General features: G+C 46.4%; 1 protein-coding gene across 22 annotated transcripts in view; it reads right to left on the bottom strand.

Annotated features, from left to right (window-relative positions):
* The window catches only part of ANKS1A (ankyrin repeat and sterile alpha motif domain containing 1A), a 1,080,152-nt gene that overhangs the window by 13,442 nt on the left and 1,048,312 nt on the right, over nucleotides 1-18,398 (bottom strand). For all 22 annotated transcript variants that reach the window (XM_078644289.1, XM_078644292.1, XM_078644288.1 and 19 more), the window contains one exon: nucleotides 17,840-17,995. In XM_078644289.1, coding sequence (XP_078500415.1) covers nucleotides 17,840-17,995 — 156 coding nt within the window. The remainder of the gene's footprint in view (nucleotides 1-17,839; nucleotides 17,996-18,398) is intronic.

Raw genomic sequence — 18,398 nt, 5'->3', positions numbered from 1 at the left:
CCTGACATTAGCGTCACTTGGGCACACTGACAACAGTAGCTTTCAAAGGCTTGTCCGTGCCCTCAGATACAAAGCTCATCTGATGGTTTCCAGATGTTTTTAGATAGAAAAACTGTCTGTTCCAGAGAACGAGGATGAGGAGGGCTCGGGAAGAATCTACAGTTAGATAGTTTAACCACCAGAAAGAGTGTTATAGAAGGTAAGTAACTTGTTCTTCAGATGAAATACTTCTAACTTCAGATTCCTCACCTTATGAATCGATACCAAAGCAGTACCTCCTCAGGTGGTGGGTCTGTGGGCAGGCTCAAACTAAAGGTTTAGCAGGACTGAACGGGCAAAATGCCCATATCGATGGACTTGACTGCCTAGTAGACAACTGTGACCAGAGGAGCTCATGATCCACGTCTCAAGACGCTGAAAAAAATCGAATGGACATCAGCAAACATGGGTGGAACTTATATGTGCCTCAGTTTATCACATAAGGAGCAGAACAATGTCAGTGGGGAGCCATACAAAACCACCTGCTGGTGGGCAGGAGTACTGCCTTTATGTTTCCAGAGCCAGACTGACACCTTTGGGGATATTCACAAGGTAAGGAGGCTGTGATTAGAAGTATCAATCAGAATCTGCGGTTAGAACCATCCATCAGAAACCTGAAACCAAAGTCTTCAAACTTTGTGTTTCTTACGGTGACAAATATGTCTATATGGGAACCTTTACACACCCCAGCCCCCTAAACACTCAAGCATATTTTTGTTCCTCCGGTTGCAGGCTCAACTTGAACTCGGGGTATCGACGGACAGAGCAGTGCCCCCATCCTGAGCTGATGCCAGGCTGATGTAGAGTTCTTTACCCAGCAATAGCGGGTAATCGCATCTTCTGGAGCAGTCTGAGTTTTGAACACTTTTGGTTCTTGTATACTTTGTTTGTACACATACATGAGCACTGTAGCAGCAGCATCTGTATGGGTCCTGAAGTAAGCCTTGCCCGATCCAGGGCTAATTTAGGCTGAAACTTGTCGACCATTAATCGTCACCATACCACTGCGACTTAAAGCCATGTAGCTGATGCACTGTTTTTAATCCTGGCAGAGGGTGCTCCAGAATAAAACATATTTGACGCCCCCTAGCTAGTTTTATTCACACTTCCTTCACATTTTATATTTTCTTTGCGCTGCGTCCACGCTCACACTATCCTGCTCATCACATGTGGACTTAGAATATCCCAGAAATTAGATACCTAAAAACATCCCTGAGCTCTTCCCTCTCAGAGAGGGGGTTGTAGCCCTCAAAGGAACTAGGTTTTTCCTTTGAGAGGAGAATCCCATATGATGAAGCATGTCACCTTTGGTGAGTCAGGGATTTCGTCCTGAAAATGGAATTTCCCACAGTTAAGTCTGTGTGGGATAGTCTACGGCTTAATTATCTTGTAATTATTAATATTTTGCACATGATAGACCCAAAGCTTTAGCACGTGTGTCTGATAATAGTTGGGGATTGAATCCTTTGCAGGTCTTTAAACTTCCCAAGGACCCTCCTACTTGAAAATTGTTGTTGTATTTAGCCACTGAAATGATCACCACTAGATGTCCGAATTCACATTATCCACACATGGGAGAGTGTTGCGTTATAAAAGCCTCATGAAATGTGCCATCGTCGCACTACTTGAATATCCTTTGGAACGGGCAAAGCTCTCACTCTATCTACTTGCTCAGCTAGTACAGGGTAGTCGTGTTGTTTGCATCACAACTGTCCAAAATTTAATTTACTGAAGAAAAGCTTTGAATGCTAGGTTGACGGCCATCAGCATACTTAGGTGAGTTAACATTTCTGAGACCGAGTTCCTTGAGTTGTCAGGTTATCCATGCAAACTCCCTAGACCATCCATGCGGAGGCTTCCGGGCGAATGTACGCGAGACTGAAAAAGTCTCTCTCACACATTTTTGTGTTCAAGCTCCACTTAGGAAAGAGATCTTAAGATTCATGGTTAATTTTGTAATTTTCTCTTACCAGCTTTCCTGATCTCTAGCATTACAGAGTCTCCTGATAATACTTTATGGATATCCTATAGTGCAGCATACCAGATGAACAGATTAGTCAGAAAGCCAAACAAGGCCTGTCTGCTCCCAGAACGAGGATATTTTTGAGACGAGAAAGGCACTGCTGAAAGACTTTCTACTTGAAAGATATGCTCTTGCGATTTCTCCCTAACAGAGCTACTATTAGGTCCTTTGTGCTGATGTATTATTATGGAGAGCCCATATATGTGTAGGAAACCTGAAATCACTTGAAATCTAGTAATTTCTGATGAGAGCTCTCTTTCAGGAATCCAGATTCAGACTGAAGGTACTAGGGCTGTTGACTGAGAGCAAGGAACATCAGAAATACTATGTGATTTCTTGCAAATACTTTGAAGATGCCACCTGCCTTCAGTCCTTCCCGAGTCTGCATAGAGGAAAGCAATCAGTTCACTATGAAGTGGGTTACTCTTCAGGTGCAAACCTCACTCCAGGAGCACAATCACAAATGGAGAATCAAGAACCGGTCTTGAGGTGCAAGGCTGCCGGGCAGAAAAAACACAGTGCAGTGCAATATGCACAAAAACAGAGATAGGGTGTAACTGTGGACTATCCATGATGGGTATTAGTCCCAACACACACCCTCATTGCAAGGTCATATCTCTTGCTCGTCATTATAATAGAAGAGGTAACCTAGACCTTCAAGCCCAGATTACTCAACATATCTATGGGTTTAGAGAGAAGAGGACGGTAAATGAAACACATTGTATACCTCTGATGCTGCACTGTAGTCTGGCAGGGGTTACTCCTCAAGAATAGAGGGACTTGTTCATGAGTTCCAGAAAACCTGACAACACTGAAACTAGAGGCCAAGCAGGAGACATTGAGCTTGGCAGTGGCTCCAGAAAACCTTTTCATAAGTTGTGCAGACATCAAACATTAATATTCTTGACTGGATAATGCCCAGTGATGTCAGACTGGAAATGCTCCAGCTTGATTCTAAGTTGATATGACATCTCCTCCATACTGTTAGACTAATTCAAAGCTCCAATTGAAGGGAAAGCTCTCCTCGTGGTCCTCTTGAAATGTTGAGCGTATGAGAAGATCTGCTCCTTTTCCTGGGCGGAGCTTGAGCCAGATTATTGAAGCTACAGCTCAGACCCTTGTGGCTTTTTGCTGTTCCAGGACATGAAATATCTCAAAAGCTTGATGGAACACAGCTATCTATAAACTCACTTCTCCTGTCACTTTGGCTTAAAATCAATTACAAGGAGAAACTTCTAGAAATATTCAATGGATCTTCTCGGCTCAAAAATAACAAAGACAAACTGAAGGTTGCAATTTCTCAAACATAAACCGTACATTATCTATACCTATACGTAAGAGTATTTCTGGTTGGGGCATTAGATCCTGCTGCCCAGATAATTACAGCACTTAAGAAAATGAAATCTTGCTTCAGAATCAATAAGGAATATGCTACTTACCAGTATGCATCTGTTCTTGGCATAGAGGGCTGCAGAGTGGTACATTTATGAATAGATCGCCATCTGGTGTTGGGCTCGGATGATTGCACTTTGTTTTTCTTCTGGAGAAGTCTTTGTCGTCATAGATGACTCCTCCTCTTGGTGTTAGTGCGCATGGGCATCGGCTCCATCCTTAGATTGTTTTGCCATAGTAGGGTTAGATGGAGTATTGTAGTATAGTACATAAAGATATGCCCATGTAAGTGTATCTAAATAAGATAATGTTGGGACAGACACAGGTTTCCGGGGAGGCTGGGAGGGCATGTACCACTCTGCAGCCCTCTATGCCAAGAACAGATGCATACTGGTAAGTAGCATATTCCGTTCGAGGCATATGGGCTGCAGATGGTACATTTATGAATAGATTGTAAAGCAGTTACCTCCCTAGCGGTGGTCACCAGTGTCTGTCGCAACTGTTTGAAATAAAGTCTTTAATACAGCTTGGCCCACTCTGGCTTGTTGTGCAGCCTGTACATCAACACAGTAGTGTTTTGTGAATGTATGTGGTGTAGACCAAGTTGCTGCTCTACATATGTCATCTAGGGGAATGTTCCCTAAGAATGCCATAGATGCTCCTAGTTTTCGTGTAGAATGAGCTCTAGGAGGAACAGTTAATGTTCTATTTGCTTTAATGTAACATATTTGTATACATCTTACAATCCATCTAGCGATGCCTGCTTTAGAGATAGGATTGCCCTTATGTGTTGGGGAAAATGCTACAAATAGTTGTTTAGTTTTCCTAAAGTTTTGTGTTCTTTCTATGTAGTACAAAATGGCTCTTTTGACATCTAGTGTATGTAGAGCCCTTTCTGCCACCGTCTGTGGCTTTGGAAAGAAGACTGGTAATTCCACTGGCTGATTGATGTGGAATGCTGAAATTACCTTAGGCAAGAACTTTGGGTTTGTTCTAAGAACCACTTTATTCTGGTGTAACTGTAGGAATGGTTCTTGTATTGTCAATGCCTGTAATTCACTTACTCTCCTGAGTGAGGTAATGGCTATAAGGAAAGCCACCTTCCATGTAAGGAATTGTATTTCGCACCTATGCATAGGTTCGAAGGGTGGCCCCATTAGTCTGGTGAGTACTACGTTGAGGTTCCAGACTGGGGAAGGTGGTAATCTTGGTGGAATGACTCTTTTAAGGCCTTCCATGAATGCCTTTATAGCTGGTACTCTGAACAGTGATATGTGTTGCCTGTTTTGTAGGTACGCTGCTATAGCTGCTAGATGTACTCTGATAGATGTGTACGCTAGATTACATTGCTGTAAGTGTAATAAGTAGCAAATAATCTCCTTTGTTGATACGTCCAGAGGGTTGATATTGTTATTAGTACAGTGTATAGCAAACCTCTTCCACTTAGCTGCATAACATGCTCTGGTGGTTGGACGTCTCGCTTGTTTAATTATCTCCATGCAATTTGGAGGTAGATCTAAGTACCCAAATTCTAGGATTTCAGGAGCCAGATCGCTAAGTTCAATTGAGTTGGATCTGGGTGCATTATTTCTCCATGGTTCTGTGTAAGGTGCATGGGTAGAATTCGTAACTTTTGGTGTGGCACTTGTGAGAGTTGCAGGAGCGTGGTGTACCACGGCTGTCTTGCCCACGTGAGTGCCACTAGTATCATGGTCATTGAATGTTGTTGCAGCTTCCTGACCACTAATGGAATTAGTGGGAGAGGGGGAAAAGCGTATGCAAATTTGTTGGACCAATTTATCCATAACGCATTGCCCTGCGACAGGTGATGTGGATACCTGGACGCGAAGCTTTGGCATTTTGCGTTCTGATGAGTGGCAAAGAGGTCTATCTCTGGTTGTCCCCATCTTTGGAAGAATGGTTGCAGTATTTGTTGGTGCAGTTCCCATTCGTGTATTTGTTCCGACTGTCTGCTTAAGATGTCTGCTATCTGGTTTTGGACTCCTGGTAGGTGTTCGGCTAACAGATAGATGTTTTGAGGAATGGCCCATCTCCAAATTTCCTGTGCTAGTCTGGATAGTTGGAGAGAGTGCGTCCCCCCCTGTTTTTGAATATAATACATTGCTGTCATGTTGTCTGTTCTGATCAGGACTGCTTTGTTGGTAACATGTATCTGGAAGGCTTTCAATGCTAGAAACACTGCTAGTAGTTCTAGATGGTTGATGTGCAGTGTTCTTTCCTGCACACTCCACCTTCCTTGTACTGTGTATTTGTCCATATGTGCTCCCCATCCGGTGAGCGATGCGTCTGCTGTTATTGTCACCTGTGGAATTGGTTCTAGGAACGACCGCCCCTTGGTAATGTTTGTTATGTTCCACCACTTCAGAGAGCGGTGTGTGCGGTCGTCTACCAACACCAGATCTGTAATCTGCCCTTGAGCCTGATTCCACTGTGTCGCTAAGCATTCCTGTAGCGGACGCATTTGTAGTTTGGCATATGGTATTAGCAGTATGCAGGATGACATCATGCCTAATAGCTGCATGAACACTCTTGCTGTTAGTGAGTGTTGTGGCTGAAATCTTTGAATGATTGTAAGCATTGTTTGGATCCTGACTGGGTTGGGGTACACTTTGGCTTTTTCTGTGTCTATAGTAGCCCCCAGATATTGTTGAACCTTGTTTGGTTGTAGGTGTGACTTTGTGTAGTTCACCGTGAACCCTAGCTGGTGTAGTAGCTGAATTGTCTTTTGTGTGTTTTGAAGACATTCCTCTTGTGACCTGGCCTTTATTAGCCAGTCGTCCAAGTATGGGAAGACATGAATTTGTTGTCTTCTTAGGTGAGCTGCTACCACTGCCAGGCATTTTGTGAACACCCTTGGTGCCGTTGTGACACCAAACGGAAGGACTTTGAACTGATAATGTTGTCCTTCTACCACAAACCTGAGGTATTTCCTGTGGGCTTTGTGAATAGGGATATGAAAGTAAGCGTCTTTTAGATCCAGTGTAGAAAGAAAGTCCCCTTTCTTCAGTAAAGGAAGTACTTGTTGGAGCGTGACCATGTGGAAATGTTCCGAATTTATGTATGCGTTGAGAGGTCTTAGGTCCAGTATTGGCCTTAGAGACCCGTCCTTTTTGGGAATTAGGAAGTATAGGGAGTATACTCCTGTTCCTTGTTGGTGCTGTGGAACCTTCTCTATGGCATGCTTTTCTAGCAGTGATAGTACTTCTTGTTTTAACAGTGTCAGGTGATCTTGTTTCATTGGACGCTGTTTGGGGGGGATGTTTGGTGGGGTAGCTGTGAGTTCTAGGCAATAACCATGTTGGATAATTTGTCTTACCCACCTGTCTGATGTGATGTTTTCCCAGACAGGTAGGAACTGTGATAGGCGTCCCCCGACCGGTGTTATATGGTCTGGGGGGAGCTGTATGAAGTCACTGTTTTGGGGTTGGAGAGTTGCGGTTGTTGTTGTTTCCGCGACCTCTACCCTTGTTGTTGTTACCCCTGTAGCCACCTCTAGAATTACCTCTGGGTGATGTAGGTGTAAAAGAGGTTTGCTGCTGGTTTGTACCTGTATTTTTGGATCCTCCTCTATAGGTGGATCTACGAAAGGAACCTCTTTGTGTCGGCTGTTGCAATGCTCCCATTGATTTGGCCGTTTCGGTATCCTTCTTCATCTTTTCTAGGGCCTCATCTGTCCCTGTGCCGAAAAGTGTTTTCCCATCAAAAGGTTGGTTCAGTAACGATGTTTGTACCTCTTGTTTGAACCCTGATACTCTGAGCCATGCATGTCTCCTTAACATGATGCTTGTGTTTGTAGACCTTGCCGCAGTTTCTGCCGCGTCTAGGGCGCACTTTATTGAAGTGTTAGTAATTAACTTCCCTTCTTGTATGAGTTGATCTGCCCTCTTTTGATGTTCCTTAGGGAGATGTGTGATGAGTTTTTCTAACTCATCATAATGCGCTCTGTCATACCTTGCAAGTAGTGCTTGCGTATTAGCTATGCGCCAACTGTTTGCCGCTTGAGATGCTACTCTCTTGCCAGAGGCATCTATTAGTTTAGACTCTTTGTCAGGAGGTGGAGCTTCTCCTGTAGATAAAGAGTTTGCTCTCTTGCGAGCGTTTGTGACCACTAGTGAGTCTAGCGGAATTTGCCCTTTAATGTATATTGGGTCTTTTGGAGCTGCCCTATATTTTTTATCGATTCTTGGGTTCAATACCCTAGCCCTCACTGGGTATTTGAATATCTCTGATGTATGACTGAGAAGGCCCTTAAGCATTGGTAGTGTTCCTGATGTTCTTTGTGCAGTAGGTAGTGTTTCTAATAAGAAGTCCTGTATTTGAGGTTCTGTATGTAGGTCTACCTTATGATATGTTGCTGCTCTATTAATGAGTTGTGCAAACCCAGTATTGTCATCAGGAGGTGAAGGTTTTGAGGGATACGATTCAGGGTCGGTATCATTATCTGACCCTACATTATACTCTTCCCATGGGTCTGCCTCCTCTGGAATTGTGTCCTCATCATCCCCAGGATGTTCCCCCTCCCCTGTGTCACTCTCTACATCTGTTGTAGGTGTAGATGGTCGTGTGGGAGGAATATTTGGCCTATTGTGAGGAAGAGGAGAAGATGGTGTGTGAGGTTTGGGAGAAGAGGGAGGAGTTGTATTCGTCCCCATTGTTCTCTTCTTCGGATGAGTCTTGTCGTCCGAATGTTCATTCTTCCTCTTTTTAGGTAGTTCTGTGACTACCTTGCCAGTCTTTGGGTCAATAAACAAAGTCTTTTGTTTAGGATCAGTCCCGTGTTCCTGTGTCGGTACCGCAGTTTTCGGTTCCGAAAGGTGTTTTTTCTTTTGAATGTCAATTTGTATTTTCGGTGCCGAGATTTTGTTCGGATCCGATTTCTTCGGTATCGAAGATGTCCCCGGTGTCGAGGGTGTTTTCGACGCCGAAGCGTGCTTCGGTGTCGACATGGACTGCTTCGACTTCGAGCTTTCCTTGACTTGGTGCTTCGGTGTCGATGTGGTCCGTTTATCGGAACCGGAACCACTATGATGGGAGACCGAGTGTTTCGGTTTCTGTTTCGTTGCCGGGCTCGAAGGCGGGGCGTTGGAAACTTTTTTCGGTTGTCTGACCGGGCTCGAGGGCGGGGTCGACACCGTGCGGGGTCTGTTCTTTGGTAAAGGGACGTCGTCACTCACGGTTTGTTGGACGTCGATTTCCTCGACGTCGGACTCGTCCGCTTCTGACCCCGCCTCGTCGGCCTCTTCTTCCTCCTCTTCTGGGTGCTGGTCCTCCAACAGCTCCGGGATTGCTTGTGACTGCATTCTCGATACCTCGTGTCTTCGGGCTCGACGGTTTCTAATCGTCGACTTTGAAGAGAACGCTGCACAGGCCTCACAGTCCCTGGATTCGTGTTCAGGGGACAAGCAGAGGTTGCACACCTCGTGTAGGTCCTTGTGTGGGAACTTAGCACCACACGTTGGACATTTTTTGAATGGAGTCCTTTCCATGGACCCCGGGCTGGACTACGTCGAGTTTCTCGTAGTCGTCGTCCTTCGAACCGCGTCGGTATGGAGTAAAGTCGCGTTCGATAACGATACCGTCGATTTGGAAAGGAGTACGCGCCGGTTATAACCTTCTTTGTTGAAGTCGGTCCGGAGCGCTTCGATCCTCATCCGAACCCGATGGCGGAAAAAAACAATCTAAGGATGGAGCCGATGCCCATGCGCACTAACACCAAGAGGAGGAGTCATCTATGACGACAAAGACTTCTCCAGAAGAAAAACAAAGTGCAATCATCCGAGCCCAACACCAGATGGCGATCTATTCATAAATGTACCATCTGCAGCCCATATTCCTCGAACTGTCAGTTTACTCAATGAAACTATATCAGTCTAGACTACTCTCACCATTCCTTTTTGGACAGAAGACAGTGATCAAAGTATATGTAAATGAAGATCTAGAAGACAACATGTCAGCAATTCGGCCCCAAACGATAAGTAGCAATACCTATGTAAGTGACAAAAGCCTTGAAAATATCAGTGCCACAACCAGGCAAGGTCGATGGAAGGGGGAAGTTACACGGTTCGGGTAATTTTGTTGGGCTGTAGCCTTGATTAGTTTGTAAAGCACTGCCACGGTGTGGTTTCTAAAGATGGAAAATACATGGGGGGTATGACTATGCTGGGCAAGATGGCAGCCATGCAATTGAGAAGCTCTTCCACCACAGTCCTACAATCTGCCTTACTTCTCTGCCCTCGGGCGCCATCCAGGTTGGGAACGTATGTCCTGTGTTCCTTGAAGCACGAGACAATGGAGGATGTCACCTTGTTGGGCCAGAATGTGACTGCATAGTGCGATCCGGCCTTACGGCCGCAGGGTTGATTACAAGTTGGGCCTGAGGCATCATTGCCTTATAGTTTACTGGATTACCATGCCTGATGGATCTCTCCTGAGCTCTTGGGCCTGCGTTGTGCCCAAATCAGAGTGGGCAGTGCCCGATTGCTGGCTTGCCGGGTTTCTGAGGCTCGAGACAGCCAGAAGGGTCCAGGCACGAAGGGCAGCTGGATGGAGGGTGAAGACTCATCTGGGGACTAGATTGTAGCCCACCTTACTTTGCGACTTGCCTGCACTTGACGCCACCCTTGTAGCTGGTCCTGCAGTTCACAGGGACCCCTTGGCTTTCTGTGCTCCTCGTTGTGACGGAGGGGACACTGCCTAAGACCAGGAAGGAGGAGGATCCTCCCCAACATAGAGTACCATGGATGAGGGCAGCTCAGTGCCAGATGGAGAACTGGACACCCTTCCGGAGTCGCTGTGAGCCTTGACGGCTGGCCTGGGGGAGCACTTGTGAAGACAGGCTTACTTGTGAGATTGCTCTTTTTTCCCCTCCTGCTTTCTGCACGGCCTGGGTGCTTCGATACTGTACTCCTGCTGGGTCTCACGACAGGTTACCACTGACACCTGCCATACTGCTTTCTCAACTGGATGGGCTGAGGAATGACAGGAGCGCTGAGACGCCTAGTGTACTATTACACAGTGGTAGTGGTGCCTTGGCACACTTTTAAATGCCACTCATATGGCGAGCCTTGACAGCTAAGAACCCGTGGGTAGGAGTGTTGAGGATTGACAAGCTCTGAGACTATGTACTTCCTTGGGGCTACCGCTACTTGATAGGCCTGATTTTGTTGGACTGTGATACAACCGGGAAAGACGCTGCCCTAATCAGGCTGCTTGTGCTATAGCTGTTTTCTGCCAGCATCACAGCTGTAAGCAGCCTTAGCGACGCGGACTTTCATCACTCACGGGCGCCAGATCCCCGTCTTGGGCATCTGCATAACCCTCGTTCACTGACTGCAAGATGGGCAGCCTCTGCTCTGTTGCTGTCTCCCAGACCTCTTGTTCTTGGCCTTACTCCAGGGACCACAGCATGTAAGAAGACCATCCCTTTTGAAAGGATGGCCAAACTGATACCTGCAGCCATAGAAAGCTCAAGGTCCTCTTTGGAAAACTAGACAGACTCGGTGATAGTGGAACTTAGAATACTCGGAGATGAACACAAAACATTGGTTGAAAGGGTTACCCAAACAAACCGTACCCTGAAAGAAATGCAACTGCACACTACAGAAACACACAGGCAGGTGTCCGACATGACGAATCATGTGCGCTATTTAAAGGGCTGAGAACGCGGAGGACAGAGTGCAGTATATAGAAGGAAGAGCATGGAGAACAATATCAGGGTGGTGGTCCTGAGAGAAGGCAAGGAGGGCAGATACCTAATCACATTCCTAGCGAACTAGTTCAGAAGCTTCATGCTGTCCCATAAGTTTACCTTTTTCTTCTCTACTGAGACGGCCCCCTGGGTACCAACATGATGCCCTCCCAACAGATCTGTGCCTCGCCCTATGGTGGATATCTTGCATTTATTTAAAAAGAGATGAAATTCTTCGAGATGCGTGCTGCCTAACCACTCTAGAACTTAACGATCGGATAATGTTGTTACCCAATTACACCGTAACTGTGCACAATGTTTATGCACGGCTGGACTGAAGTGTGTCTTCTGCTTCCACACACTAGCTGTGTGGACTATTTTGGCCGTAATGTTGAGAACCACAACCTGCTGGGACTCGGCTTTGGTACTCTGTGCTAGTGGATACCGACATGGAAAATGCAACCCACACTCATCAAAGACCCTGCCTTCCAGGCCACTCTGAGAAAAGACCATTGATTTTTTTTTATTTAAGCCACAACAGTTGGTGCTCACGCTGCAGAGGGGAGCCTTCAAAGGAACAATGAGGGCACTGCATAAATGCAGTAGTTGAAGCTCGACACATGATAATATTCGACCTCCAGAAATACAAAGACACACTTTTTCTTTTGGAGACTTGGGCAGACGACAGCATGATAGAAATTCAGGCACTAGTTGAAGCTGGGACAACTGCACTATGTTAATTACGTTGCCCATGCTGTCTGGACTCAAACATAGGCTGACTTTCTAGCCGAGCTAGCTAAGCAAGAACATTCTCATTTAGCAATCCTTTGCCTCCTCCTTGCCACAGACATACATATTTACACACAGGCTGAAATTCATGCTCATTTTCCCACCATTATGAGCAACTATATTACATGTTTCCTAGGCATCCCTCTCCCTTTTATCTTTTAGCACTCATGCGTAGCGCTGAAAACTAGACTCTACCATAACATCGGCATAGATAAAGGAAGCTATTCTCTATTCTGTCCTGATAGACTTCCACTTAAGCTCGTTCGGACCTAGCCTGATACTACCCTGACATCATAGCTTCACATCTGGAGTACCTTTAGACGGAGGCTCTATCGAGCAAGATCCTCCCCCTTCTCTCTGGAAGGCTCTATTGGTCTCTATCCCTATGCTGGGTGGGGATGCAATGGATGTCTCCAACTCTAAGCCACCAGTTACCTCAACACAGACTACAAAACCCTAGGTAGGATCCTAGGTGATCAACTGTAACCTCTAATCCCTCACCTGGTTCTCGCAGACCAGAACTGCTCTATACCTGGGTGCAGCTTCTCATTGAATATATGCCAACTCTTTAGGGTCATGGAGTTTGCCCCAGGTAGCAAACAAGGTCCTGGACCTGAAGGCATTCGATTTTTTGGACTGTATCTTTTCTGCCTGCTTGACCGCTAGGGGTTCGGCAACTCCTCTATACTGCTCCAGCAGTGAGAGCTTGAACTGGGCGCCGAGTCTCAATACACCATGATATCCACATAGGCACTAAACTGGGCAGCAGGTTGTCCCCACTCCTTTTCATTATGGACATGGAGCCATTGGCTGACAGGCTGTGAGAAGAGGGAGCTTGTTGGGGAAAATCTCTTGACGACCAGACGCACTCTGTTGCACTTTATGAGGACGATCAGTTACTAAACCTCAAAGTTGCAACCAGTGACCATAATGAAATAGCATCTACTCTGTGCGTCTTTGCCCCTTCAACTGGCCTTTGGGTCAACTGGGAAAAGTTAAGTGTATTTCCTCTACAGCCTGGTGCACCAGAGGTAGGACGAGACATAAGGAGGGGTTTGATACTAGCTGGCAAGCTCAGACCTTCAAATACCTAGGGATTTTGGTTTATCATTATGCTACTTATCTACTTGATTGCCTCATTGCAGGGTCGGTCTCAGACATCCAGAGTCTAATGACACTTTGGCAGGCATCCCCGTTGTCTGTGTCAGACTGAAAAGCCCTGTCCAAAGTGATTATCCTGCTGTATTTCCTTTATTACTTTGCTAACCTCCCACTGCAGTTAACAGTGAAATTCTTTCACTTGCTGGACATCCTGGTGGGCAAACTCATCTGGCGAAATGGTTGGCATCACGTTATGTTAGCAAAGTTCAAGTTGTCAACAGATAAAGGAGTTGTTGGATTCCTACGTTTTGACAATTATTCTCTGGCATTAGTCTGACACAAATGTAACCCAAGAGTCATTAGTGACCAAGGGTATTATGTAGTTAAAGGAACAAAGGCCCTTAAAAGGTAATATTTGGTTAAAATATTTCTGGGAGAAATAAACGCCCATGAATTGTCCAATTGGACAATAAAGAGTATTAAATGTTTACAATAAAGGACCGTTTCAGGAGACTAACCCCCACTGGGGTAATCCAAAGCAAGTGTTAAAACCAAAGAAAACACAGAAAAAATTCAAAGACAATTTTAGGCAAACAACAGTGACCAACAACCATATACACACTTAAGGTGACTGAACTATTGCAGGCAGGCGACCCGGTGGCAGAGGGTTCGCGACTGCTAGCTGGAGTGTTGCCTCATGTATTTTTAAAATTGCCTTGCTGACTACGAGCGTAGGCGCGCTATGTTTTAAATCTTTGTAAAAACTGTGTCTAACCCACCCTCAAAGTTAACAGGTTACTAACTTGCTTTTTTCCCTCCTGAGGCTCGGCGGTCGGTTGTGGGCTGAACGTCCCGGCGGGCTCCCACCGATCGCGGGCGCCATCTTGGCCTGGGCTTGTCCAGGTGACTGAGACCTGGGACACACCCCCCGCGCCCCTCCCCTATTTAAACGGCCACTATGTGTCAGCGCAGCGGGCGCGCTGAAGGCGCGCCGAAGTGGCGCCTAAGTCAAGCCCGTCTGCGCCCGTCCGCGGCCAGACGGGGCTAGGGGCACCCCACTATGGTCAAATCCATGTGTATTCCTCCCTGGACCTTTGTACTCTTCAGGGTAATTGGCCACTGTCTGATTTCACTGTGAACCACATTGCTTCACTTGGCCTCAGCTCGAGCCGCCCTACCATATCTCCCTCTGTTTTTCCACAGTCCTCCCTCGCTTCCCTTACCCAGGGGTCCTCTCCTTCCCCCCCCTTGTTAACTGTTTGTCTGTTGAATACTAGATCCGCTGTTAGTCACCATCACGAGCTGTTCGTTCTGCTCGACACTACTCAACCAGATCTCTTATTTCTCACGGAGACTTGGTTCTCCCAGTCCTCCCTTCCTTCTTTACTTGCGGCTCTCCCCCATCTTACTGCGCCCTCCGGGCTGACCGCCCGGCAGGTAAAATCGGTGGTGGCGTTGCCCTTATTTTTCGCTCTGAACATCAATTCCAGCTCCTTCCCTCTTCCCCTATTGCGGCCACCGATCATTTACTTATCCGCTCTTCTGCCTTCTCTCCTCCTCTCACCTGTCTGTTGGTGTATCGCCCCCCCCCCCAGTCTACTCCCTTTTTTCTTTCTGATTTTCAGGACCTACTATCAACCATCTCGGTCAATAACTCGTCAGTCCTGGTACTCGGGGATGTCAATTTTTGGCCTTCTGACCCTCGAGAATGTGCGTCTTCCAAAGATTTCACGGAGACACTGCGTGAGCTTAATTTTATCTCTCATGTCCACGCCCCAACGCACACCCATGGACACATCCTTGACCAGGTCTGGTCCCTCAACTGTCCAGTTCTGTCTTTGTCTATTGCTCCCTGTCCCTGGTCCGACCACTTTTTGATTTCTTTTTCCCTCTGCTTGAGTCCAGAAAAAAAACCCCAGCTGGAGAAGAACTTATGGGCTCGAAATTGGAATCGTGTGAATGTGTCATCCCTATCGTCTACCCTCTTGGCTTCCCCGCCCAACTTGCAGGATCTCCCTTCCTCTCTACAAGCCGAGACTATTAATGCCTGGCTTGCGAGTGGCTGCGACCCGGTGGCCCCACTTCGACGGATCACGATTAGAAGACTCAAGGAGGCCAACTGTTGGTTCACTGAGGAGCTAAAATCACTCAAGCTGGGGGTTCGCCAGGCGGAGCGTTCGTGGAGAAGGGCCTACTGCCCCAAGCTGAAACTTCAATTCCTATCTCGCCTAGGGTAATATAAAAGAGCCATTCTCTCCACTAAAACGTCCTATTTTTCACATAAAATACTGTCCGCAGAGAACCAGCCTAAGGAAATTTTTTCCATTGTCCACGATCTGGCGTTCTCTGATAGAACCTCTTTGAAACCTACCCCGTCCCAACACTTGTGCGACTCCTTGAACAACTATTTTTTGGAGAAAATTAAGATCATCAAAACCAATATCCCCTTCCCGTCCCAGTCCTATGTAGACCCCTGTCCCCCCCCCTCCTGATGCCCACCTGTCTTCTATTCCGCCCCTTACTGAAGATTCTTTTCTTGCCATCCTCCCCAAAGTCAAGTCAGGCTCCCCTGTTGATATCTGCCCTGCCCGCATTCTTCGTCAAATCTACTCTGCATGCACCCTGCCCCCTCTCTCCTTCCTCAACTGCTCCCTTGCGCAGGGAGTTGTCCCCCCTCTTTTGAAAGCAGCTACCATTGTTCCCATCTTGAAGAAGCCAGGGGCTGACCCCTCCTCCCCAACTAATTATCGCCCCATTTCTTTGCTACCTTTTCTGGGCAAGGTGCTGGAACGCCACGTCACCGCAGTTTTCAGCACATTTGTGGAGGAGAATGGGGGGTTAGCCCCCTGCCAAGCCGGCTTTCGGGCTAGACACTCCACTGAGGCTGTTGTGGTGTCGGTCATGGATAATCTGAGAGAGGGCCTAGACTCTGACCAACCACAGGCGCTGATCCTCCTGGACCTCTCCACCGCCTTTGACACGGTGGATCATTCCATTCTTCTTTCCCGTGTCATGGCGGCGGGTATCGGGGGGACAGCCCTTGTCTGGCTCTCCTTTTTTTGAGAGACCGCACCCAGGCGGTTCAGTTGGGAGACTTCTCCTCTACCCCTCTTCCGATTTTTTGTGTGGTCCCCCAGGGTTCTTCTCTCTCCCCTCTTCTGTTTAATTTATATATCGCCCCCTTGATTTTTGCTCTTCAGAAGCTGGAGGTCACCGTCTATAATTATGCCGACGACCTCCAGCTCATCTTTAATCTTTCCTCTTCCTCTCACTCTGTTTCTAACTTTCACTCGGTGATGTCTTTCATCAGGGACTGGATGAATCATAATCCTCTTAAACTGAACCCGGACAAGACTGAGCCAGTCTTGACGGGGGGTTCATCCAGCCCCTGGAATTCTTTGTTTTGGCCTCCTTCTTTAGGTTCCCCTCCCTCTCCTTCTTCTGTTAAAACTCTGGGCATTAAACTCAATGACCATCTCACTCTCCATTCTCAGATCGGGTCTGTTGTCTCCGCTTGTTTCCTAACTCTTCGTACTATCCGCACGGTTTCCCGTTTCTTTTCCTTTTCTGCAGGTAAACTTATCTTGTCCGCTCTGGTCATCTCCCGTCTAGACTACGGGAATGCCCTTTATAACGGCATCCCGGCTTATAGTCTACGGAGATTGCAATTGGTACAAAACCAGGCGGCTCGTTTAGTTTACTCTCTCCCTAGATTTCACCGTGTCACTCCTCTGCTAAAGGAACTCCATTGGCTCCCGGTTCGTGAGCGAGCATTATTCAAACTGGGATGCATGACTTTCTTGGCCCGTCTGGGTCTCGCTCCCGCCTTCATCTCCTCGGCGGTACAGCCTTACGTGCCCTGCAGAGAATTGCGTTCATCTTCCCTCTGCTTACTCACTGTACCACGTTTCAAACGCAAGAAATGGGGTGGAGCTAAACTTTCTTCCCTGGCCCCGGTATTTTGGAACTCCCTTCCCATTCACCTCAGATCCTCCACCCACTATCTTCCTTTTCGTAAGCTACTTAAAACCTTCTTCTTTTCTCAAGCTTTTCATCTGTAACTCCTCTCCCATTTCAGCTTGGCTGGTCCTTTTATATGTTTCCATCTATGCCTGTACTTATAAGCGCCAAGAAACCGCATGGTGTACGCTGCGCTATATAAATACTTTAAATTCAAATTCAAATTCAACTACAAAACAAAGCACTACTGCACCCAAATTTAGTTTATAAAAAATCTAGCGGGTCATGGTGTGAGTCGACAACATCTTGATCCCTTTACAATGTGGAATCATCATCAGAACAACATTATAGCTTGCCTGAAAACATCTCAATAATACAATAATTTTATTTAACATCTTGGACCATGGTATTAATAAGTGATAAGAAGGCGGTCTCTTAATGTGTGAGACCTGGCAGAAGTGTGGTCTCTCATGTTTATCATGTATTTACTTCAATTGGGCCACAAATTACTGCCAAATAATGGGCTCTGGCCACAAAATTATCAGTTAGCTCACCAAGGCTATAGGTGAGGGAGAACGATCTGCTTTTTTGACCTTGCTGACACCACCCAACAATAGCACATCATGGTGGTTTAGAACCTCTTGATGTACTACTCCTTTGAGCTCATGGCACCCGTCCCAGAAGATCATAATTCTGCAGCACATTACTCTAGCTCCTAGGTTCAATTATCCTAAAGATGGCATATGATATGTATCTGCTACACCAAAACGGTTAACAATATAACTTGGATACAATCAGCCCTGTGGACTTTAAGAGCTTCTACATACCGTGGATCTGCGGACGCTTGCTCGTGGTTTGGGCACTGGTTTGGAAGACTTTATTTCAGTGGTATCTGCTGATCTCGATTTCTGGGCCTGCAATGCCAACTGATAAGCCACCTCAAACGCCTGCCCTAGTGTCAGGATAATCTCATATGTCAAATTCTGGAAGACATGCAATGGAAAATGTAAGCAAATAAAGTAGAGAATGTTGAATTTTTGACTGAACAGATTGCACATTTAAAGTTCTGTGAAATTAAACAAAGCACAAACACTACATTTCTGAGAATACATTACCACCTACTGGGGTTGATGGAGTCAATCAGAATGTAAAACTGAAATTGAAATCAATGCAAATGTCTCTTAACTTCTGGGCTTGCTGTCCTTTCCTCCATAGTCACTGAGGCAAACTCCATGTATAAATGAAAACTGGATCACTTTTTACAAAGCACACTTTAAAATGTTGTTAACATCTCGGGAAAATGATCAGCCCCTTCAGCTCACACACAGGTATTGGCCCCCGAATAGCCTGCCTGTTTCTCTATAAATATATAAATCATAGGGATGC

The sequence above is a fragment of the Lissotriton helveticus genome, chromosome 5_1 (genome assembly GCF_964261635.1).
Source record: "Lissotriton helveticus chromosome 5_1, aLisHel1.1, whole genome shotgun sequence".
Taxonomy (NCBI): domain Eukaryota; kingdom Metazoa; phylum Chordata; class Amphibia; order Caudata; family Salamandridae; genus Lissotriton; species Lissotriton helveticus.
The sequence above is the reverse complement of the archived record's forward strand: the minus strand, read 5'-3'. Positions and strand labels throughout refer to the sequence as shown.